General features: G+C 48.2%; 1 protein-coding gene, 1 long non-coding RNA gene and 1 pseudogene across 11 annotated transcripts in view; 2 read left to right on the top strand and 1 right to left on the bottom strand.

The window, feature by feature from the left end:
• Nucleotides 1-1,502: 1,502 nt before the first annotated feature.
• Nucleotides 1,503-25,109, bottom strand: part of Smarca4 (SWI/SNF related BAF chromatin remodeling complex subunit ATPase 4) — a 91,619-nt gene continuing 68,012 nt past the window's right edge. For 3 of the 10 annotated variants that reach the window (XM_087560319.1, XM_087560324.1, XM_087560325.1), the window contains 7 exons: nt 24,446-24,664; nt 17,225-17,478; nt 4,736-4,844; nt 4,514-4,615; nt 3,742-3,874; nt 3,498-3,640; nt 1,506-1,939 (listed from right to left, as the gene is read on the bottom strand). In XM_087560319.1, coding sequence (XP_087416445.1) covers nt 1,907-1,939; nt 3,498-3,640; nt 3,742-3,874; nt 4,514-4,615; nt 4,736-4,844; nt 17,225-17,478; nt 24,446-24,664 — 993 coding nt within the window. In that variant the 3' untranslated portion in view covers nt 1,506-1,906. 10 annotated transcript variants of the gene reach the window in all.
• On the top strand, nt 10,088-15,287 carry LOC134480145 (uncharacterized). The gene is made up of 2 exons (XR_015627551.1): nt 10,088-12,433; nt 14,063-15,287. It is a non-coding gene; the product is annotated as an uncharacterized LOC134480145 (long non-coding RNA).
• LOC148003985 (U6 spliceosomal RNA) lies at nt 23,221-23,318 on the top strand (annotated as a pseudogene).

Raw genomic sequence — 25,109 nt, 5'->3', positions numbered from 1 at the left:
CCTGTAATCTCACAGCATTTGGGATCATCATGAGATATCAGCCAGCTGCAGCTACATACAAGGTCACCCTGGGCTGCATGCTGGCCTCAGAACAATTTAAAGCAGCCAGAACACGGAGGCCTGCTGGTCTACACAGTTCCAGGAAAGCCAGGGCTACACAGAGAATCCCTATCTCAAAAACTAAATAACTAAAATAAATGAATATACCTGCCTTTGCTTCCTGAGATTAAAGGTGTGCTGGGTTCAAAGACATGGCTGTACTGAATTAGTTCCCCAGAACTAATTTTTCATTAATTTTTTTGAGACAGGGCCTATGTATGAATTCTATGAGTCCTGGAATTCACTACGTAGGCCTTGAAATCAGAGACCTTTCAGTCTCTGCAGCCACTGGTGCTCTTGGATTTTTCCCTCCCAGAAAGTCTCCTGTGAGGTGTGTTGTACAGTTTGTCTCTGTGGTACTCCTTGGTCCCAGACTTCCAGGGCCTTTCCCTTCCGAGATGTAAGACTCTGGGGAAAACTTCCCACTCTGGAGTGGAACAGAACACTTCCCCTGGGGCACGGATGGGTAGACTGAGCAGTAATGGAGCTGGAAGGCAAAAGGGCTGCAGCCAGAACCAAGGCAAGTCTTCCTTTAAAAGAATACAACTTTGGTCCTCAGCTCCGGAAAAAAAAAAAAAAGAACACAACTTTTTGGATGGGAGAAATGGCTCAGTGGTTAAGAGCACCAACTGCTGTTGCTGTCACAAAGGACCACCGTTTGGTTCCCAGCACCCACACCAAGTCATGTGTGCTTCCAGTTCCAGATCCAATGCCCTCTCTCTTGATCTCTGCAGGCTCTAGAAACATACTTGGTGCACATATATACACACATGCAAAACTTCACACATAAAATGTCCAACACACACACACACACACACACACACACACACACACACACACACACACACACACTCAAATGTGAAGGCACGTGCATGGCGTTAAGAGGGTAATAGTGGGTGTTGGCTCTGGTTCACTTGAAGCAGCGTCTCAGTCACTGCCTGGCATGCGAGGTGGACAGCAGCCAGGGGTTCTTCCCTGTGCCTCCCTCATAGCACAGGACTGCTGAACTACATCAGAGCCTGAGCTTGCGCTGGTGGCTTTGTGCTAGAGGTACTTTCACCTATGGTGGGACTTCCCCAAACGACGGACAGACAGCCTCCGTGTGTGTGTGTGTGTGTGTGTGTGTGTGTGTGTGTGTACACGTATGTACATTTGCACATGAAGGCCAGAGGTGGATGTTAGGCATAATCTTTGATTGCTTTCCACCCTATACTGAGGTGGAGGCTCTCACTTGGATCCACAGCTTACCGACTTGGGATGTGTGGGTGGTAGGGATGCAAATCCTAACCTGTACCCCTGGCAAGGCCAGTACTTTGCCATTAAGCTAGACCCAGTTCCTAAAGGTCTTTCTTCTCTGAGGCCCCAGGCCCTACTACTGACAACAAGGAGTCCAGGGAGGCCAGTGATGGTTTGTCATTGGTTTAATTTATTACTGTCTGACTCCAGTGACACTGACATACCCGCGGGGCCTGTGAGCCTCCCGGAGAGTCGGCCCTGTCCAGTAAGATACAGTACAAGGAGTGGACGGCACGCGCATGCATCCACACTGAGCTACAGTGACTGGGGCCTGGGGAGGTGGATGGTGCTCCCAGGAGGTCCCCTCTCTAGACAGTTAATGCTGGTAGAGACTCGAGGCCAGACCAGGGCCAACAGACAGGCCTATACTTCTCTGCCTAAAAATGTGGAAGGTTGCATGTGTACAGTTCTCCAAGTTCGAAACTACATCTGGTGCTACCCATCACTGCTAAGGGTTACTCCATCTTGGCCGGGACGAGCGCCTCGGGGTCAGAACTCAGGAATGTCTGGTTCAGTCTTCCTCGCTGCCACTTCCTGAGCGGTCCTGAAAGAACAGGGCATATATCGTTTGTGAGTAGGGTGCTCCTAGGTGCTCTCTGATGCCACAGTGTTTTCAATGTTGTGGAAGGACCTTGGATCTTAAGGGATAAATTATCTTAAGGCTGCAAAAAAGAAAGCTGCATCAAAACTTGGACCCTGCTTTGTGCCATGATAGTTCGGTTAACACTGGGCCTGTTCTATGGGACAAATAGGCTTGGGGGTGAAGGACAGGCCACCATGGAACGCCACAGCCAGCTCATTACAGCCATTCTTGAGAATGAACATGTTGTCTTCTGACTGCCACTTTGGTATCTGTCTAATAGAGCTCAGATTGGCCTCACACTTGCTAGGCAGCCAAGGGTGGTCATTACCTCCTGATCATCTTGCTTCTCCCTCCCGAGTCCTGGGACCAGAGGTGCTCAGGTGCTCACCACTATGCCCACAGCTGCTATTTTAGTACACTTTAGTTTGAGGGCTGGAGAGACTGCTCAGTAGTTAAGAACTGGCTGTTCTTATAAAGGACATGAATTCCTTCCCAAAAACCCACACAGTGGCTCCCAACACCCTGGAACTCTAGTTCTAGGAGGTCCAATGCTCTTTTCTTGCCTCCATGATCACTAGGCATACATCCATTCATGCAGGCAAAATATCTATATACAAAGACAACAGTTAAACCCCAAATAAATAAACAAGAAAGCCCTTAAAAGAAAAATTAAGAGTCTCTATATAGCCCTGGCTGGCCTGGAACTTGCTATGTGTACCATGCCGGGTCTAAAACACAGACAGTTCCCTGCCTCTGCCTCTGACTGCTGTGAATGAAGGTGTTGGACTATGATGGTCATATTTGGCTTATTTTATTTTATTTTTACTTATGTAGTGTATGGACATATGTCTGTGTGCATGCAGTGCCAAGGAGGTCAGAGGCCCGGGATGTCCTGGTGCCTGAGTTACAGGCAGTTGTGAACCACCCACGTGAGTGCTGGGAACTGAACTGATCTTCCACAAAAGCAGTAATGCTCTTAAGGACTGAGCCATCTCTCTAGCCCCTCCCCATTTTTGTAAAATTATTTTGATGTGTGTATTTTTTTTGCATGTATGTTGTGTGTCATGTGTGCCTGGTGTCCACAGAAACCTTAAGAGGGTACTGGACCCCCTGGGACAGGAATTATAGATGACTATGAGTCTCTATGTGTGTGCTGGGAATTGAACCTGGGTTCTCTGGATGAGCAGCCAGTGCTTTAACCCCGAGCCATTTCTGCAGCCTTCTTTATTTTTAATTCACTGATCTTTTGTGTAAACCGCCCCATATAAGACAGAGCAGAAGCCTGTGGACCCAGCCTGTGTCCCATGGCAGAGTAGAGCAGAAGGCTTCCAGTATCCGGTGGCCCTGCCTTCCTCAGACATAGACACAGACCCATCCTGGCCTGTCCTGCCTAGCTACTCTGCTGGCTGCACCAGGTACCCAGAGCCTAGGTTACAGAACGCTGAGCCTCAGTTTACCCATCTTTAGAGTGGCCTGGATCTGGGACTGGCTAGGGTGAGAATGGCTACAATGCTCTTACCTCCTCCTGCTCCTCATCACTGTCATCGTCACTCACGACAGGCTTGGCCCGGGACCCCCGGCTTGGCCGCCGCCTGCCCCCCTTGAGTCGGTCCTGGGCCTTCTCCTTTCGACCCAGCTTGATCTTTACCTTGACAGAGCGGGCTGTGGGGCGGTAAGGAAGCCAACTGTTAAGTAAGGCACTGGTGGGGGCATCTTGGTCAGTGGTGGCTCCTGCAGCAGCTCTGCCCTCCCCCCTTACTCACACTCAGACTCAGAGCCTTCCTCCTCGCCCTCTTCTTCCTCCTCGCTTTCCTCGCCTTCACTGTCATCCTCCTTCTCGATTTTCTGCCGCACGCTGGTGAAGACAGACTGCAGGACGATGGAGTCCTCGTAGATCTGCAAGGACACAGAGCCTGTGAGCCTCCTGGAGCTGCTGCTCAGCTGGGCCACCCCACAACCTTCCCCAGATGACAAACGCCCTGAAGGGGGGAGGGGCTGGGAGGGCTGTGCTGGCCGGTTTCCCTCATTCAGTCTACTTTTCAAGGACCTGATGTCTACAAAGAGAAATGGTGCTAGAAACATGAAATCCTGTGGGCATGGTGTTTGCTTGACCCAATAAAGCAAAACCAATCTCCTGGAAGCCACCCCTCCCAGATGTGGGAGGAATATGCCAGAAGCAGGATGGGGACCACTGCCAGCTACTTAGTCACAGAAAGGACACCTAGTACAGGGCGCCTTTCAAGAGCGTTGAGAGAACTAGAGATAACACAACTGCAACGTGGGCTAGAGAGGAAGCTCGGCAGCACGAAGCTCCCGCAGATGCAGGCTGCATTCTCATCACCCACTCAGTGGTCCACGGCTCCTGTAACACTCCACTGCACCCACCCTCCTCAGTCACACATGTAGTGCAGAGACCCTGCGGGGCAGCAATGTGCGGCCCTAGACTACTGCTCTCGGCAACAGTGCAACAGCCCCAACTGTGCAAGTTAGGCACACAAACCCCTCCAGCTGCAGGGAGAGCAGTGGGACGCTCACCAGGGAGCCCTCGAGGTTGAAGGTCTGAGCATTCTGGCACAGCAACATCACGTCCTTCTCCAGGTCATTGAGGCTGCGGTACTTGTGGTTTCGGATGCGTTCCTGTGGGGAGAGAAGGAGGGAGGGAGGCCTAACTCTGGGCACCATGGCCTCCTGCCCACCCATGTTGTCACTTTGACCTGGCCGTCCTCCCACAGCCCCAGATTCTCAGCACCCACGCACCTTGATCTTCTTGAAGTCCACAGGTTTCCGGATGAGCTCATAGTACTCAGGAAGTTCCTTGCGAGAGGGGAGCTGAATGAACACCTCACTGAGCTGACGTCCACTACTGCTGCAAGGTGACATAGTGTGTGTCACTCCCGGGCATTAGTCCATCACCCCAGAGACACACTGTATTACTACACAAGGGCAGAGGATGCGAATTTAAAGACCTGGTAGTTCCTCATCTTTCTGAGAAAGTGTTTTACTATGCAGAACAGACTGGGCTCAAACTCAAAAGAGCAGCCTGTCTCCATCCAACTGCCGGGATTGAAGGCTAGCACTCCATGTTTGCTCTGGGACTTATTTGAGTATCTGAGGTCTTTTGACTGTTAGTACATCCCTGACAGATAACAAGGTCCACTGGTAGCATGTGTGTGAAGTCCAGTGACATCTCTAAGTCCAGCCATGGAAGCAGTGCACACTGCCATCCTCATGAGGGTGCACATACCCAGGCCACTCTTCTTACCATTAACAGTTTCACTCTGTAGACCAGGCTGGCCTGAGTTCACAGAGATCCACCTGTCTCTGCCTCCTGAGTGCTGGGATAAAGGCTTCTGCCACCACAGCCATCCCATCCAACTTTCTTTCTTTTTTTGTTCTGTTTCCTGTACTACAGAAACCACACTTACTTGACCATGAAGAACATGACAGGTACCTTCCTGACGTTACAATCCCCGCGGAGCCAGGGCATTGGGAACAAACCCCAAGAGGGAAGAGGATGGACACAGCTGTGTCCTCGGCTCTCCACAGGGACAGCTGCTACTTCCCACAAGGATGGAGTGTGTTTGGGGCTACCTTGGCAGCGGTCCTGGCTCGTTCCTACAGTCCTCATCTTAATGGTTCCCGTGGTAAGCAATGTAAGCAGGCTTTGCACCTAAGGAGCAGGTAGAGCCACCACCAGCAGAGCAAGCGAACCAGGCTTCCTAGGCTCTCTGAGTGGCTGGTGCAAGGGGCCAGGATGTACCTGTCCCCTGGTCAGTCACCTGACCTACAATCGTCCAGTGCCTCAAAGTTCCCAAATGGCAGGACAAGCGGGTGAATAGAGAAGAGGAAGCTATGGCCACTGGGGTCAAGAGGCTGGGCTCTGAGGGCAGGAGGGGTCCTTGCGGCAGTGAGTCCTGACTCTCGTTCTTTCTCAGGTGGCCCAGGGTGGACTCTTGACTGGCTGTGTAGTCGAGAATGACCTCGACCTTCACTCTCCCTCTTCTTTTAAGTCCTAAAGTCAGTCGGGTGCTGGGGGCACACATTTTTAGTCCCAGCACTTGGGAGGCAGAGACCCCTGGATCTCTGAGTCTGGGGACAGCCTAGTCTACAGAGTGAGTTCCACAACACCCAGGGCTATCCAGAGCCTGCCCCAAAATACCAAACCAACCACAAAAAACAAAGTATTTCCCTAAATTCAAAACAGGCTGAGGTCATGGTGTACACCCTTCATTTTAATGCTCGAGAAGCAGAGGCTGAGGCAGAGGACTCCTGTGAGTTTTGAGGCTAGCATGGTCTACATAGGCAGTTTCAAGCCAGCCAGCCAATGCTACATAGTGACACCTTATCTCAAAAATCCAACCAACCAAATATCATGTTCCAGTGGACTCCATACTATTAGTCTATGGTCAGCACAAATTGGTCTTGGTGGATTATAAAGAAAAAAAAAAAGGGGAAAAAGTTAGGAGGTAGAGGCAGACAATGAGTTAGTGTGAGAAGTAGGCAGTAAATATAATAAAAACCCAGAAAAGTACATATACATTTTCAAGGGAAATTCTAAATGGCTGGACCTGATAGAACTCATCAGCAGAGTGTTTGCCTAAGACCCTGGGTTCCACCCCAGCACCACAAAAAACCAAAACAAAACAAAACACCCAAAAAAAACCAAAACCAAAATCAAAACCAAAACAAACAGACAAAAAACAAAACAAACCAAGCAAAATGACCTAGCAGACCATTCACCAGGCCCCATCCAGGTATTCTCAACACAGCTCATTTCTGGAAACGGTGACATTGGAGTTTTGTAGGCTTGTCATGGAGGCTCTGACTCCTGAGGCCATCAGGAACAGGCCAGTCAAGTGCCTACTACAGGCTGCTTCTGATCTTGTGCTCTTCTCCGTTTATGTAGGCCACAAGGCCCCGAGGTGGACTCGGGAGCCCCTTGGTCACAGATCTGACAGACAGGAGGTTTTGTTCCTGCCTGGCACACCCTCGGAGGGGCTGCCACTGCACCCCAGCATCTGCTCACGTCTGCTGCTAGCACTGTGCTGAGAAAGCTAACGTGCTTGAGTGGCATCAGCATCTCTCTGCTCTTCACTGTGGATGTGACAGGACTACATCCTGTCTTGACTTTCCTCTCTACGAGGACAGAACGTCTCTGAACTGTGAGGTAAGGTAAACTCTTTCTTCCTCAGTTTCCTCTTGACAGGGCATTCTATCAAACGACAGAAATGAAACCAGGCCAGTGGTGACAAAAGCTGCTGTAGCCATTATCCTGGAATTTCATGGGAGTAGCTGTCCACCTAACCTTCCCATTATTAATACAGTTTCCCTCATGCTGTAGTAACCCCAAACTGTAAAATTATTTCGTTGCTACTTCAGCAATGCAATTTTGCTACTGTTATGAATTGCAATGTAAGTACCCGGTATGTGGTTCCCAAAGGGTCACGACCCACAGGTTGGGAAACAGCGATCTAGAGAAACCTGCCTGGCACACCCTTGGAGCGACTTAGTATGCTCTGCCCAGCACTTGGTGATATCTTTCATGGCTAAGTCCTGTTGTCAACCTGACATTTACTGCCATCTATCTGATCCTGGAACCCTGGCTGTACACAGGAGCAACGCTGACCAAGTTCTGGGTCTTCTAAAGATTTTTTTGTTTCTCTAAATATCCTTGTCTGGCCTGCAACTCACTATGTAGCCCAGGCTGGCCTCAAAGTTTCAGAGTTCTTTCTGCCCACGAAGCCCATTTCTTCTAGAAAGTTCCAAAGCAGCGGCTGGAGGTCATGGCTGACAGTGCATGCTGGGCCATTCATGTCTGTGCTATCACACGGTGCGCAGCGCCACCTTGCCTCCTGAGATGAGTGGTGAAGGATGCTGATGGCAGTTGTATTTGGATAGAAAATTCTGGGTTGAACAAGTCAAGTCGCAGTCAGCTAAGGCGCTGAGATGGTAAGGAGCTCTGGCACAGCAGATGCCGTCAGTACTTTGTACACTGTGATGCAATGCTATACCAGTTCCCTCCCAGTCCTCAGGCCCATCTGCCAAGTGTCACCCAGTGAGAGGTGAACACACCACAGCCTGTCATACTTCAACAGCCTCCCAAGCTCTTTCAAATGTAACCTCCCTGAGCCGGCTGGCCCAGAGTGCTCCAAACTTCACTCACACATTTCTCGTGACGTTGGTGCTGAACCAGCCTTACATATAGAAATCAATGCTTAGCACAGAGCTACACCCAAAGGCCTATAATCCTGTCATCTCTGTGTCCCAGAGTGGCTCTGGATAACGGGATTGGCTCAGATTGGTCTCTTCAAGCGCTCTGAGGCCTGCCCAGTCTAGCCTTCTTCCACTGATGTAGCTTCACAGGTGACATGTCCTGCTACTGCTAACAGGCACCAGGACTGTGTCTATTCAGTATTAAGAAGTCAGAAGTCGGGGCTGGAGAGATGGCTCAGTGGTTAAGAGCACTGACTGCTCTTCCCGAGGTCCTGAGTTCAAATCCCAGTAACCACATAGTGGCTCACAACCATCTGTAATGATAAACGATGCCCTCATCTGGTGTGTTTGAAGACAGCTACAGTGTACTCACATACATAGAATAAATCTTAAAAAAAAAAAAAAAAAAAAAAAAAAGAAGTCAGCAGTCGAGGCCTGGTGTGGTAGCACACACCTTTAATTCTACTACTTCCAGTGCTTGGGAGGGTCTCAGGAATTTACGAGGCCAGCCTGGTTTACATCATAATGAAAGCCTGTCTCAAAAACAAACAAACAAACAAACAAACAAACAAACAAACAAACCAACCGCTAGATAGTGGTGATGAATGCCTTTAACCCCACTGGTCTACTGAGAGAATTTCAGGACAGCCAGGGATACGTAAAGAAACCGTATCAAGAAAAAACAAGAAGCCAGCAGCTGTGGACACTCAGATTTAGGGGCCCGGCTTTCTGCAACACTGTGATGGTTGAGCATGTGTTCATTCAAGCTCTGCTCTGGATTGGGTATGCTGTGGCTAGCTGTCAGAGCAATGGAGATACCATGAGGACAACACATATTAGGGAAGAAGCCCTTGGTCACAGGAAACTCTCCCAGGCACTCAGCTGGCAGCAGATGGATGGGCCAGCACCCTTTCCCAGTCATGGTCAGAACCTGGCTTTGCTCAGGGGCCGGGAGGGGGCTTGTTTGACACGCTCATTTTAAACCCTTTCCTTCTCTTTACATTACGGTGTTTGGGCCGAACAGATCTTAAGTCATTTATAGGGTCTTACTGTCCTGTTGCAGGAGCATTGCACAGAGACATGTGTACTTGGAGAATGTTCCCACCACTCTTCACATCACCAAGTTAGAACTGGTCACCCTGACACGATGTTCTCCCCAGTTGTCAGCATTCCCACCCTGTCTGCCTGCTTGTCCCCCCATGCGCAGCAGCAGGCTTCAGAGTCACACACTCACTGCTGTTCACAACTTAGTCATGTGAACAGTCTGATGAGATAGGCACAAAGGAGAAAAGACAGACCCAGGTGACTGAGGGGCCTGCACTGTCCTTGCAAACCAACTTATAACAAAGGCAATCTACTGTAGAACTAACTCCCTGCAGACTCTGTGCCTACCCACGCCCTTTGTGGACGAGCTCTGACAAATGCTTCTGTGGATGAGAACAGAAGGGAATGGAACCTGAAACTCTCAGGGCCTGGATGGTGTGACCAAGCTATGAGAACCTGCTGTCAGCCAGGACACAGGAGTGAGGGTGGCGGCCATAGCTTCCTGGTTGGGTTTCACTGCTTTAGTAATAGCTAACGACCTGGGGGCAACACTTGGGGACAGAGTCACTGCTGTTTCCTCATGCACTCTGCTAGAGCAGAGACTGCCTCCACTCACTCCCTGTCGTGTTTCATCACAACAGAAAGGGATGCAATCTAGAGCCCAGGGTTCAATTACTGAGGCCCTGCCAGAGAAGTCCTTGAATTGGTTTACAAGCCCCCTTGGGAGTCAGCAGCCTGGATGGGGCCCCTAACTGTGTTGCCACCACATGGACAGGGCATTCCTCCACACCAGCTCAGCTGTTAGAAATAATTACTGTCAAAGTCTGTTCCTTTCTTTCTTTTTTTTTTTTTGTTAAAGGTTTATTTATTTATTAAAGTACCCTGTAGCTGCCTTCAGACACACCAGAAGAGGGCATCAGATCTCATTACAGATGGTTGTGAGCCACCATGTGGTTGCTGGGTTTTGAACTCAGGACCTCTGGATGAGCAGTCAGTGCTCTTAACCACTGAGCCGTCTCTCCAGCCCCCCCCCCCCCCTTTTTTTTGAGGACAAGGTTTCTCTATGTGGCCCTGGTTATCCTGAAACTTACTCTCTGTAAACCAGGCTGCTGAATTCAAGTGATCCATCTACTATCCCTTCCTTCTGAGTGCTGGGATTAAAGGCATGCACCACCACCACCACCAAATCACCAATTCTTTGATCACGTGACAGAATCTCACGTGTCCCAGACTATCCTGGAATTAACTTCTGATCTAATTGCATTAACTTCCTGGATGTATGTTGGGGCAATGGTTGTGCACTTCCAGTGCTGGGATGGAACCCAGGCCCTGTGTACACTAGGCAAACATTCTGGCATCAGTGCACAGACCAGTCCTGGAAACAAAGTTCTTATTATGGTCTTATGTTGGTCAACAATGGGATCTGAGCCTAAGGTTTAAGAAGCCTGGAAGACCCTATGTGGAGTCCAGTGCTGCACCAGACACAATTTCCAACACCTCCATTTGGTGAAGAGATCCTGAATATGGCACTAGAGAAGCCAGGCTGAAATGGAACAGGTGACTACAGGTTCAACAGGTCCAGAGTAATGGCAAGAAATCATCTGGGGACTAGGGAGTAGATTCAAGTGGACAGCAAGCTAGCTGAGGCTAGAGGCAGATGGAGGATGCCCAAGGACTGTCTGCAGTACTGGGTGGTCTTGGCCCAGACTGAATTTGTCAGGAAACAATCCATTTGTAGCAACCTCAGTGTCAAAGGACACCTCAACCTTCATTCTGAGGCACCAGGAACCTAGGAGCCAGGGGGTAGTGGGTATTTTGGTCTAGGAGAACAAATGGGATGGGGAGTTTGGGGTAATGATGTGGAGATCATGCCTCAGAAGGGTGGCTTACACAGCACATGCAGAGGGATGGAATGGGATGGGAGGTCTTCCCAGGGATACAGATGCTGCTGACTCTAGGAGACAGCCAGGAGGCAAAGGGTCTAGCACCCCAGACTCAGCACAGCTCCCCGTCATAGTCCTGCCTGCCTGTGAGCTATGGACTCATCATTGCTCTCATCCTCAGCTGCCTGCTTTCCTTGGTGTGTAAATGTCTGACCCAGGGCAAGAACCTGAAGATGAAATCTGTCTCATAACCAGAACAGGTGGAGCTTTAAGTAGATTCAAAGGTGAGCCTTAGGTGGAGAGACAAGGAACTAGGTCAGGGCGCCCCAACTGAGTTGCACAGTGAACTCTGCCTGTGGCCTGGCCTGCAGCTTGCTCCGCCTTCCTCTGGCCAAAGTCTGCTGCAGCTTCTGGGCCAGGTGCTAAGCAGATGGATTTGGCCACAGACTTGGAACCACCTAGCAGCATGCCCAGATGTCATTCAAAGGTTGACAGAGTGAAAAGCCCAGAGCTAATTTAATTTGCCCATCTGTCCTGAGGGTTGTCTCATGGCCCCTTTACTTGGGAGAGCAGATTTGATTGTAGGAGTACCTCAGGCACAGAGCCACGGCTTGTCTGCAGGCATCTTCTCCCTTCCCCCAGCAGTGCCTCTCTCTGCTAAAAAACATCTGCCTGCTGCCTCTATACACTGAGCACAGGCTAGAAGACACTGGGGTCTGCTGAGAAGCCACAGGCAGTGCTGCAATCCCTGGTTTATTCCTGGGCCTCAAACTTCTCCCTACCCAGCGGCCTGACCACTCAGCTTGTTTCTTCATTTGGAAACGGAGGCATAGGGTTAGAACATAATTCTAAAATTTACAACTTTCAACCTTCCAGAAGGTGGAGACAGATACGCTTCACCTGGCAGTGTGGATGCTTGTCCACCACCTTGGAGTGTCAAGTACTGACACCATCCATGGCCTGTTGTCCTACAACGGCATGGCAAAGGGTACAACTTGAGTCATCATGACTTCAGTACAATGGAAGCAAGGGCTCTGGAAGGTCTGCAACCTGGGGACAGTTGAGGGGTCCAAAGCCCTTGTTTGCCTGGGCCAGTTGGCCATGATGGCGCCCTCTAGTGCTCTGAAATCTGTCCCTATGCATTTGAAAGGTTCTCTTGGTGCCCTTGTTTTAGGACAAGGTATATACCCCAACTCCTGAGTCCATTCTGAATGTTTGTTTGTTTGTTTTAAAGATTTATTTATTTATATGAGTGCTCTACCTGCATGTGTGCCTGCATGACAGAAGGGGACATCAGATCCCATTACAGATGGTTGTGAGCCACCATGTGGTTGCTGAGATTTGAACTCAGGACCTCTGGATGAGCAGTCAGTGCTCTTAAATGCTGAGCCATCTCTCCATGTTTTGATTTCAAAGTAAAACCTTCTATTTCCCATCTCACTTGCACAATATGGCCTTTGGCTGGGGATGGTGCTCAGGGCTACGTGTGCATAGCACAGCTTTACTATTGGGCTAGCAGCTCTCTAACATGGACAGAAGACTGCTTCAAATAGGTGGGTAGCCAGAACCCTTATAGATCTCAGTGAGTTCAAGGCCAGTCTGGTCTACAGAGTGAGCTCCAGGGCTATGCAGAGAAATCCTGTGGGGTAGGGTTGCGGGTGGGGAGGAGAGAAGCAGTTCCAGGTTTAACTAGGCTTGCTGCATATCTGAGTAGACGGCTTTCGGAAGCAATCTGAAAAGATCCCAATCTGTAACCCCAATGGTTAGAAGGCCGAGGCTGCCTTAAAGTTGAGACCAATTTAGGCTATAAATAAAGCAAGTGCTTGCCTCAAAAACAATAAAGGGGATTGGGGGAGGGGCTGGAGAGATGGCTCAGAGGTTAAGAGCACTGTCTGCTCTTCCAGAGGTCCTGAGTTCAATTCCTAGCACTCACATGATGGCTCACAACCATCTGTAATGGGGATCTGATGCCCTCTTCTGCCCTGCAGGACAATATACAGGCAGAAGACTATATACATAATAAATAAATCTTTAAAAAAAAAAAGGAAAACAACAAAAGGTCCAAATGTTTTTCTTGAATATTTCATTTGATGGTGCAGAGTGACCCAGGTTCAAAATTCCCAGCACCTACATGGTGGCTCACAATCACCTATAACTCCAGTTCTAGATGATCTTATACATTCTTCTGGTCTCCGCCAGGCACACACATGGTGCACAGACATACACGCAGGCAAACATTCATGTACATTAAAAAAAACAAATAAAAAACCAAAAGTTTGATGCTCACCAAGGTTACACAGCCAGCTCCTGTCTAAAATAAGAAGCAAAACCGAAGTTTGATGCTACAGTGTTATTTTCTCCATGTTCTCTCTAGCTACCACCTTACAACAAGGTAAGCCTCACTGGACCTGGCTTGTGAATACTGCCTGCCATGTCAGAAGCCAGTGCTGGCTCAGAACCTTCTGGATGACGCGTATGGCCTCTGTCCTTAGGTGCTGCAACGTGATCTATGAGCCCTTGAAATGCCACTCTGGGCAGGAGGTAGGGCTGTGATTTAAGCTGGTGCGTCTGGGTCAGGCTGACCAGCAGAGGCGGTGGATACAGAGGTCAGTCATGGGAGTGGCCAGCTGTGAGTACGCAAGAGAGTCCCAAGCAAACCCCCGGTGCCCAGGCATCCTTGGCTGTATCACCAACATTTGCATGGGAACACCAGGAAGGGGGAGAGGTGAGAAGATCCTCCTTGAGCAATTGCAAGCAGGACTTCCTGGAAGCTGCTGCTACTGAGGACAAGGTACCATTGCTCCGTGACCTTCCGTTTATTATCAGAATTATGGATGTTCTGTTAGTTATGTCCCTTGGCCATTTTCATCTCCACCTCTCTACCACAATGAAGCCAGACTTTTACTTAAATTCGCTTCGCTTGCCTTCCAAGTATCAAATTTAGTTGTGTCAAAAGTATGTACAAGGGGCTGGGGATTTAGCTCAGTGGTAGAGCGCTTACCTAGGAAGCGCAAGGCCCTGGGTTCGGTCCCCAGCTCCGAAAAAAAGAACCAAAAAAAAAAAAAAAAAAAAAAAAAAAAAAAAAGTATGTACAAAATGAGTCACTGTTGTACCTAACATCATTTTTAAAATTTTTAACAAAGTAAGGTAGGTATCTGACCAGAAAAATGAGGCAAGGCTGTCTTTCCTCAGGTGACATGTGACTATGGCTATTAGAAACCCATGCTAGAGTGACAGGACCTGATTCCAACGAAACCAAAGCTCATCACCCCCTCAGAGACTTCCTGTGATGATCCTTCACTCTGTAGAGTATGGCTTCCTTGATACTGTCCATTTTAGTTAAGGTCACACAGAAACCAAGTATCAAGCCCCAAGACATCTGGTCCCCCAGGGTTCAATATGAGCACAGTCACTGTCCCACTAGGTGCACAGCATCAGCTCTCACTTTTACTACATATAAGGAGTCTGGGCCCTGCAATAGAGCCATCTTGAGAAACCAACTTGGAGAGAGAGTGTTCATCTTTCTAACTGCACTGTGATCATGTCCTCTGTGCTCTGCAGACTGTTCTGTTCATGCTCGGTGAGTCATCTGTTACATCCCGGACAATGACATGAGGTGAAGGAAGCATTCAGCACAAATGACAAAACGGCTCCTCTGAAAGTAACCGGGGCCTTGGCACTTGGTTCTTCATGAAAGCAACAAATCTTTCACAGGTACTGCTCCAGATACACCACATCCAGTGAGTGCACACACTGTCGGTGACCTGCTCACATCCAGGAAGAAAGGTCCAGCACTCAGGCCCCACAGGAGGGCACTGCAGCTCACTGCCTAGCACAGTGGATGGGTCCGGAACAGCACCCACGCTGAAGTACAGTGCTCTGTAGGTAAAGGCCTGCTAGACATCAGCAGTAGCTGTGCCCAGAACTCTCACACAGAGGATATTACAGCGGCCAGGACTTCACTCCCTGTCCAAGCCTTCCTGTCCAGAAGATGGAAACCCTGCTGCCGTGGACATGGGCTGGGCTCTTGGGCAGAGCGACTATCAGAGGGGATGCATGCTGAGCTCGGCTCAGGGTGAGGCACAGTTGCTGCACAACCTTGCTATTAACTGCCAAAATTTTGGATATCTTGAATGTCTTTCAATTCTTTAATTAAAAAATTAATGTAATGGCTCAGTATGTTTTTAAACACTTATTGTGTGGGAGCTTACAGCACAAGTACACACATGGAAGTCAGAAGACAACTTGTCAACCCTTGTCTACCATGTGGATCCCAGGTAGCAAGTTCAGGCCACTGGGCTTGGTGGCAAGTGCCTTTACCCATCAAGGTATTGTTTTGTTGTTTTCTGAGACGGGTTTTCACTATGTAGTTCAGACTAGCCTCAAACTTGTGATCATCCTGCCTCAGCCTCACTCCCAACTCCAAGACTGGGCACCAGCACAGAGTCACTCTGGCTTCGGTGTGCACTTCCTGAGATTGCGCTGTGTGCAGGAATCCTGGCACTCCTTCCCATGGTGGCTGGGTCACAAGGAACCCCCTCAGGAGGTAGGTCTGCACGCCTCTTACCCATGTTTATATCAACTTATCTTTTCACAGTATGGCAAGAATCCGCATTATCGAAAAGGCTCATCCTGTGGGGACCTGATTTTCTGAACTCTAGCTTCCCAGCCATTAATGATAGATGGATTCTGGATCCAACTGAAGGGACAATGGAAGATGGAAGGGTCTTTGCTGGTGGTTTCTTTTAAACTACTGTTTTACCCTTAAAACATCTTTACCATTTTAAAGGAAAAGATGCTCATGATATGTAAGAGGGGTCAAGGGTTGTCTTCTCAAGTGGCTATCCCAAACCTCAGGAGGGCTCACTTCAAAAGCCATCTCGTTTTCCCTCTGACCGTCAAGTTTCCCTCACTTTAGTTTGTTTCTCTTAAGAACACTGTAGGAACAGGCAAACATGTAAAAGAACACAGCCAAACTCACAAAGACGTAATAGAACAAATAAGCCAGAGGCCAGTTATTTCCAATGGATTTTTACAACTCTACCTCTAAAACAAGTATTGAAAGAAGTCACTCTCCCAACACAGTAGTCCCCCACCTACTTTCTGTGTGGAATCTGCCTGAGGTGAAAGCAGCAAATTGGAGTTGACACTTGTTTTTAAACCACTCTTGCTACATTTTCAGATCAGCTGAGGATCTGTGCCAGAACGGACTTGAGGCAGGGAACAAGTGGGTCCTGGGGGTCAACTGCAGGCCACCATTCTTGGTGGCAGGCAATAGAGCTATTTACGTTCCAATTTGCACTCACTGGTTTAGGTGCCATAACCACCCTAAAACTGTTTCACTTGCTGACTCTTCCCAGATGTATGTGCCAAGACTCACAACTTGCTATAACTCTTTTCTCTGGATGACAAAACCCTTTCGTAATTTGCTTACTGAGTCACAGAAAATTGTCACCATAAAAACTCCATTAAGGGGCAAGCCTCAGCCAATGTGTGCTGGAAAGGTAAACTAAGACAGCAAGCACTGGAAAGATGAGCAAATCCCAGGTTTCATGCTTCCCACCTTAGGCTAGTCAAGGCCTGTGTGGGAACCACACAGCATCACTCACAGTGTGATGCCAGCTTTGGCACAGCTGAAAACATGTGCTGCCTCATGTGTGGCCACTCCAGGAGTAAGTAGAACATGGTGAGATCCACAAACCCTCAACTTCTAAATGACCCTTGACACAGGGAGAGAAAGAACTACAGAAATGGAGCAGCAAGTACAAAGGCAGCAGTCATTGTCTACACAGCCACAACTAAGCACCCATCACCATACCAACAGGTGCATCTGCTGCTGCTGCAGGGCTCGCTCCTTCAGACCAGTCCCTCCTCAGACAGAGCACCTGTCACAGGCTACCTTTGCTGACACCTACAGTGCCTCTTTATCCTGCCACCTGCTCTTTGCCTGTCACTGTGGAAGATACCTATGGGAATCCCTGCTTCAGACCATAAGCCACCCTAGGACAGGCAGGAAAAAACAGACCTTCAGTGTGGCTGAGCACCAGGTCTTGCTCTCTGCTTCTCAATCACCCCCAGGAACCCTTCCGCCACTGCCTCAGCTTACCTGTCTTTGTACTTGATCACAGCGTCCACGATCTTCTTCATCTTCTTGGTGAGGTTAGGTGGGTTTGGGGACAGCTTCTCGGCAGGTGGCCGCCCACGTTTCTTCTGCTTTTTGCTCTCCTCGTCCTTGTCACGGCTGCGGGTGCTGGTGGTCGGGGTGGAGGAGCCGGCCTCGCTGTCTCGCTTACGCTTACGTGAAGATTTCTTCTGCCGGACCTCCTCTTCGATCTCCTCCAGCGTGCCCTCCTCGATAGCCTTCAGGGTCAATAGTGGTAAAATAGGACAGCCAGCACCCAGGTCGACAAAGAGAGGCCGCGATACGCACTCTTGGGGCCCGGCTAGGGAGGGAGGAAGCCCCACACTGACATCCTTCCAGCATGGCTGGCTCAGGACACAATATCTACTGGGAATCCTGACTTGTTTCCTGAAGGTAGCAAAGGCTGGTGCTCCTTTACTTTGATGCTCCACCCAGCGTCCATTCAGAAGACTGACCACACAGGATCATAAATGGACCAGGTAAAAGCCCAGCCACATCAATACAGATACCCAGAAGACCTTGCTCCAGGCTCTGTCACCATCTAAAATTCATTTATATTCATGGATTGATTGACTGATTTTGTGTGTGTGTGTGTGTGTGTGTGTGTGTGTGTGTGTGTGTGTGTGTGTGTGTGTGTGTGTGTGTGTACGTACATGTGTACACATATAGTTGTAGGAGTGGAGGTCCTATGGAAACTGATTCTATCGTGTGGCCCCTAGGGACTGAATTCAGGTCAGACATGGTGGTAACAGCCTTTAACTGCTGAGCTACCTCACTAGTGCCCCAGCTAGTTTTTGAAATTGTGATGAGCTATTTTAGATGTTGATTAGTATGGAGTTACAAGTGCCCACAGAGCCTAGCAGCCATCACTCTCAGCACCCTTACTCAGGCCAGTATGTGAGCCTCAGTGCAGCTTACACAGCTCAAGCTCACGGTGTTAAATGTTATCTCCTGTCACTTCTACTAATATTATTGCTGCTTATTTATTTGTTTTGATTCAGGGTTTCATGTAGCTCAGGCAGGTCTTGAACACCTGATCTGCCTGCCTCAATGCTCCCACTTCTGGGTAAGGCATGCAGCATCACGTCCATTCTTGTCCTTCTCTACAGTGTCATTGTCTTCCTTTTCTCACTCTTTGTGGTGCTGAGGATGGGATTCAGGTGACAGGTAGCAGCTTGGCAGTGTCCTGATGCACAGCCCATCTGCTGTGGATTGTTCAGTCCCGTAGCTAGCTGCACTAATTTAATTCCAACCAGTCCTTGAACACTTTAAAGTGTTTGTGTGTAGGGGTTGGGGATTTGGCTCAGTGGTAGAGCGCTTGCCTAGGAAGCGCAAGGTCCTGGGTTCGATCCCCAGCCCCGAAAAAAAAAAAAAAAAAAAAAAAAAAGAAAAAAAAGAAATAAAGTGTTTGTGTGTGTAAGATTTATTTATGGGGTCTGGGGAGAAGGCTCAGTAGTTAAGAGCACTGGCTCCTCTTCAATTTCTAGCATCCACATGGCAGCTCCCAGTGGTCTATAATCTCAATTCCAGAGGACCTGACACCCTTACACAGACATACAGAGGAAAACACCAATGCACACTAAAAGAAAGAAGACATTTAAAAAAGAAAAAAAAAAAAGATTTATACTACTCTTTTGTGTGTGTGAGAGAGAGATCCTATAGAGACCAAAACAGGGAGTCGTTAGATTGTCTGGAGCTGGAGTTAATGGTAGTTATGATATGGGTGCAGGGAGCTGTAGTGGGTAACTCTGAAAGAATCTAAGCCCTTATCACTGAGCCACCTCTCCAGCCTTGTCCTGCTGTGAGTAAGACCCAACTCCTTACACAGGCTTGCCAAGGCCCTGGCCCCAGTTACAAGCTCCACACCCTTCCATTGCTGCTAGAGCTGGGGAGACTGTCAGCCGACTCTCCTGAAATCAGCTTCCTCATGGTGAAAGTACTGAGGTGAAGGACACATTAAACAACAATAGTTAACTTAAAAGAATCCTCTAAGAGAACCTGGGATCAGGGGAAGAACCTAGATCCAAAACACCTAGCAGTTCAATGTTTCACACCTAAGGCTCTGAAGACAGTCACACAACATGTATGGTCTGGCCAAATCTCACCAGAAAGTGACAACTGAGCTTCAAGCTGAAGCAGGATAGAGAGGGGCAGCATCTGGATCAAGAAAGCAGCATTCGGGACATGTAGTAGTAGAAGAGACACAACTGTGGGCTCCTCTGCACACACAGGAATAAGCAACTGTTCCCCAAATTCATATTTACTCAGAAGTGCAAAAAGTGCGTGCCTTATATAGACATGAGGTCCATGTCATCAGTTGCTGATTTTGTTTTGGCAGGAGCAGTACTGACTGAATTCTGGACCTCAAACATGCTGTCCTAGCACAGAGCAGCAGCTCCAGCTCTCGCTTTATAATTTAATTACATGTGGGAATCAGATCTCCTGGAGCTGGAGCTGGAGGTGGTTGAGGGCCGCCTGATGTGAGTGTTGGCAACTGAACTTGGGTCCCTCTGTAATAGCAGGATATCCTCTTAACCACTGAGCCATTTCTCATGCCCTCCAGCCTCTTGTCTTGGGGAGGGTAGCTATTAGTAAGAACTGTTGGAGCCACAGAAACTAAAAGAGCCAAGGATATTGTCCAGGGTCTCTGAGGGAACAGGACCCTGCTGGCAAATTGCCTTCAGTATCCTGGTTCTCCGCAAATGTTTCATAATTACATTGAGTGGCCCAATCATGGTACTTTATCTAAGCAGTCTGAGAAAGAGAAGACAGGCCTGGGTAGTGGTCAGGTGAGCCAGAAGATCTGGGCACCCAGAATGACCAGCCTGAAGAGTGTCACTAATCACATGTCCACTAGCACGATGGGAGAGGACCAGCTTTAGAGGTTTCATTAATGTAAACTAAATGTTTTAAAAAGCAAGGTCTCCAGTAATCCAGGGCAGCCTTGAATTTTAGATTTCGTACCTCTTCCTCACAAGTGCTAGGGTAACAGGCATGTGCTACTATACCATACCTGACTTTATAACTGCAAATTTATTACAATTTAAGATGTGCTCCCTGTGAAAAATGTTCTCTTCAGCAAATGCTGCCAGGACAGCTGGATGTGCACATATAGCATTCATTTTAGACCCCATTCTCATACTATAGAAAACGTAAAACAAATCACAGAACTTAATGTATGAAATAAAATATGAGGACTGGGAGATATCTCAGTAGGAAAGCCACTGCTGTGCAAGCTAAGGACCTGAATTTAGCTCTCTAGTGCTCACATAAACGCCAGGAACGGTGGCATGCATCCTTAGCCCTGGCATGGGTATAAAGAGATGTCCTGGGCTGGAGAGATGGCTCAGCGGTTAAGAGCACTGACTGCTCTTCCAGAGGTCCTGAGTTCTATTCCCAGCAACCACATGGTGGCTCACAACCATCTGAAATGAGATCTGATGCCCTCTTCTGGTGTGTCTGAAGACAGCAACAATATACAAATAAATAAACAAACAAATAAATAAATAATTAACAAAGAAAGAAAGAAAGAAAGAGAGAAAGGAAGAAAGAAAGAAAGAGATGTCCTTGAGTTTAATGTCCAACCAGTTTAGCCAATAGTTAACACCAAAAGGGCCAGAGAGAAGGCTCAGTGGTTGAAAGCACATGCTGCTCTTCCAGAGGACCTGGGTTCTATTTCCCACACGACCATCTCTAACTCTAGTTTCAGGAGGTCTGAAGCCCTCTTATGGCCTCTGTAGGCACAGATATACAGGCAGGCAAAGCCCCCACATACCTAAAGTAAGTCTCTAGGGAAAAAAATACCACGAGACACTTGTGAAGTAATATTTTTTAAAGATGTATTTTTTTAAATAAGATTTTTTTTTTAGAATTATTTATTTATGTAGATGAGTACACTGCAGCTGTCTTCAGACACACCAGAAGAGGGCATCAGATCCCATTACAGATGGTTGTGAGCCAACATGTGGTTGCTAGGAATTGAACCAAGGTCCTTTGCAACAAGTCTTGTTGGTTAACATTCAGCCAATTCTCTAGCCCCGAAGTGTTCTACTTTTAATAGAAGTAAAACTACAAAACAAAAGGCAAAGCCAGGCCACTGGGGCACATCTTTAGTCCCAACACTTGGGAGAGGGAGGCAGGAAGATCACCATGAGTTTGAAGACAGCCTTGGGAACATAACTATCAGGCCAGCTAGGGCTGAAACAGCAGACTACCCCATAAAGTATAAAGAAAATCAAGACAGAAAATAGGGATAAATCTTTGTACCTAGAATTTGGCAAGTTTTAAATATGCATCAAAGCATAAATAAGATAAATAGCACCAGGATGGCTCATAAGAGCTCACCACCAAGCCCCAGATGGCATGATGGAAGAGAACAGTCTCCTGCAAATCCTCTGACTTCCACATGGCATGGTATGTGTGCTGGCACTCATACCCAAATATGTACATACAAAACGGTCATAAATAACTTTAAGGGGAGGGGCAGGAGAGTGACTCAGGGGTTAATAGCTCAGACTACTTCTGCAGCGAATCTATTTCAATTCTTAGCATCCATGTCAGGTGGCTTAGAACCTCTACCCCTGCCCTGCAACTCCATCTTCAGGGGTCAGATGCCCTCTTCTAAACTTACTGGCTGTGAGCATGGACAAACGTACACAAATAAAAAACAAAATAAATATAAATAATATATAAATAATATAATAAATAAAGAAGAAAAAGGAAGAGGAGGTTAAAAGGAAAACAGAGGGCTGAAGAGATGGCTCAGTGGTTAAGAGCACTGACTGCTCTCCCAGAGGTCCTGAGTTCAAATCCCAGCAACCACATGGTGGCTCACAACCATCTGTAATGAGATTTGATGCCCTCTTCTGGTACGTCTGAAGACAGTGACAGTGTACTTATATACATTAAATAACTCTTTAAAAAAAAAAAAAAAAGGAAAGCAGAGAAGGGGGATCTACCTCTAAGTGTATTTATGATAAGCAACTTTAAAGATATATTGGGGCTGGCAAAATGGCTAAGCAAAGGTAGCTTGTCGCGAATCTGATGACCTGAGTTTGGTCTCCATGATGTACATAGTAAAAGGTCAGACGTGCCTCTTATCAAGTTGTTCTTTGACCTCCACATATGCCATGGCTTTGGTGCACCGCTCCACAGCCCCCACATATGCACATTTCAAATAAATAGAAACATAATTTAAAATTTTTAAAAAGAGAAAGTAGGCACTACTGTGTATTTATAGTTCCAGCTACTCATGAGGCTGAGGCAGGAGGACTGCTTGAGCCCAGGAGCTGGAAACTAAAATGGGCAATGCAGTAAGACTATCTTTTCAAAGGAACACAAACAAACTTTTCCAGAAGATACAGGAATGGGCAAGAAACAAAAAAAACACACAGCCAAGGCAAGCTGTGACAGGCGTTAGTGAGGCCTGGCACCCATGTGGCTGGCCATTTGTTCTACTGATACCACTCCCAGGTACCCATAAGGCAAGCACCCACGGTCACTGTATATTACCCAAGACAGTCCCTCAAAGGAGGCAGCCCAAACACCCACCACCTGGTGAACAGAAAGATAACGAAGTGCACTCCAGAACGCTGCACCAAGGTGCTATGCTCACAACGGTTACATGAGTGGAAGGGTAGCGTGTTGCTTGTGTGTAATGAGAGGACTTGGACGGGTGGGTAGAACACAGCAAGAGAAAAAGGCTGGAGAGATGGCTCAGTGGTTAAGAGCACTGACTGCTCTTTCAAAGGTACTGAGTTCAATTCCTAGCAACCACATGGTGGCTCACAACCGTCTGTAATGGAATCCGATGCCTTCTTCTGGTGCTGACAGTGTGCTCACATACATGTAATAAATAAATCTTTAAAAAAATATTGAAAAAAAAAAAAAGAGTGCAAGGACAGCCTGGGCTACACAAAACATGAAAGTATGCCAATTGGTCAACTAAAAACATCTAAGTAGTGCTCACTGGTGGCACACACACCAAAACTGGAATAAAGAGGCTTAGTATGGCCCCGGCCAAGGATGACACACAAATCTGCGAATATTCCGTATTTAAAAACAAAACTTGCTAAGGGCACTAGTGGCCATCAGTGTAATACAATAGAGGAGTGACAGAAGCAAGCAGGAAGAGTGGGGTTTTGGGGGATGATGCGGCTGCTCTAACCTGATAGGAAGGCTGCCTGACTCTAGCAATGGACCTTCAAAGGGATCTATGAGTGACATGGACATCCCACCTCAGAAACCTGTACACAAAACTCAGCAATGTGACGACTTGAATAAAGCCTCCTAGTGCTTTGTAAATGTAAATCAGGGGACAAGTCCTTTAGGTGTGCCTTACCACACAAAGGACTATCTTCCTGGAGTTCCTGTCCTAGGTTCTGGAGAATTCTGAGGAGTGCCCCTTCCAAGGTTTCTTTGACTTCATAGCAGGTTCTTTTCTTTGACAAGGTCTTGTCATGTAACCCAGGTTGGCCTTGAACTCTTGCCTCAACCTCAGAATTAGAGATTTCACTATCACTCTGGCTTCTCTGATGTGCTCTAGATGAGGCTCTTCTGAGCTCCCAGGACTACCTGGCCACACAGCAGGACCACACAGATCACTCTTGGATTGCCACCTGCCTTCTTATAATAGCTACTTCTGGGCTGTGCTCACAACATGACCTTAGGGCTAGATTGGGGATCACTAACACCAATGCAGGCCCTGATGCCAGACCTCAGGTACTCTTCAGCTGTGATCTCACTCACCATCTGCAATGCTGGCTGGACAGCTGCTATGTGCTCTCCCCTCTGTGTGCCTAGGGGCAGGCAGCTTAGCTGTAGGCAGGGACCTGAAACCTCAGTCCTCTCCAAAGCCAGGCTGGGAGCCTCGCTCCTTGCTACCCCCAGGGGAATTTGCTGATCATTTTTATAAGGCTCTCTCATCAGTTAATCTCATAAAAAAGGTAAGCACCTACTAAGAGAGCTCACAAGAGCTGGAAGCATACTAATTGCTGGCTCCTTCTAGTGACAGCTATAGAGATAGAAGCTAATCATCCTATGTCCTGTTGAAAGCCATTCAGTGGTGGATACAGCCTACAGTCAACAATGTGGGAGGGTATCAGTTTGGATGAGCCAACAAGGCCAGCCTCTACTCCCAACCACGCCTGGCACAGTCTGCGGCGCACAGCCCTCTCAGGCATGTACCTTGAGCCACTGCTTCTCTGTCAGTGAGTCGCTGTAGTCTACCTCCTTGCGGTGGCGAGAACCACGGCCGAACATCTTTTCCTCTTCCTCTTCACATGTCAGCCGCTCTACCTCTGCATCATCCTTGATGATCCAGGATGGAAGCTCATCCTCTTCCATCAGGCGTGGCTTCCGCTTGGGGTTGCGGGCTTCTTCACGCCGGCGGTCCAAGTCCATGCGCTATGATGTGGGTGGTGGGCAGAGGGTGGAAGCAGTTAGCACAGTAAACAAGAGCCCTCAGAATGGGCCTCGCAGGGACGCTAGGTGGTGAAGAGTTACACAGCAGTGCTTCACTCTGGGGATTGACCCAGCCTGGATGCTACAGCGGACCTTGGGGTAGGAGGTTGGACCGTGGAACACAAGAATGTCCACAGGGCAGCCTTAGTGGAAAATACCAGGCCTTCTGAGTTCAGATGGAACTGAAAAAGCTCCATCTAAATTTCACACTAATACCTAGCGGCATGGGGGAATATCTGTAGCCCAGGCCCTAGATAGCCCCTCAACTCCTCTATAAAGGGAGGGAGCCTTTGGGCAAGCAGCCCAGATTCTACAGAAATGGCAGTGTGGTATCCCTCGCTATCCCTACAACATGAGGGTCAGCTGGAGGTTTTAGGAAGCTGTTTGA

The sequence above is a fragment of the Rattus norvegicus genome, chromosome 8, assembly GCF_021556685.1.
Source record: "Rattus norvegicus strain SHRSP/BbbUtx chromosome 8, alternate assembly SHRSP_T2T, whole genome shotgun sequence".
NCBI lineage: Eukaryota > Metazoa > Chordata > Mammalia > Rodentia > Muridae > Rattus > Rattus norvegicus.
Note: the sequence above shows the minus strand (reverse complement) of the source record. Positions and strands in the feature narration are given on the sequence as shown.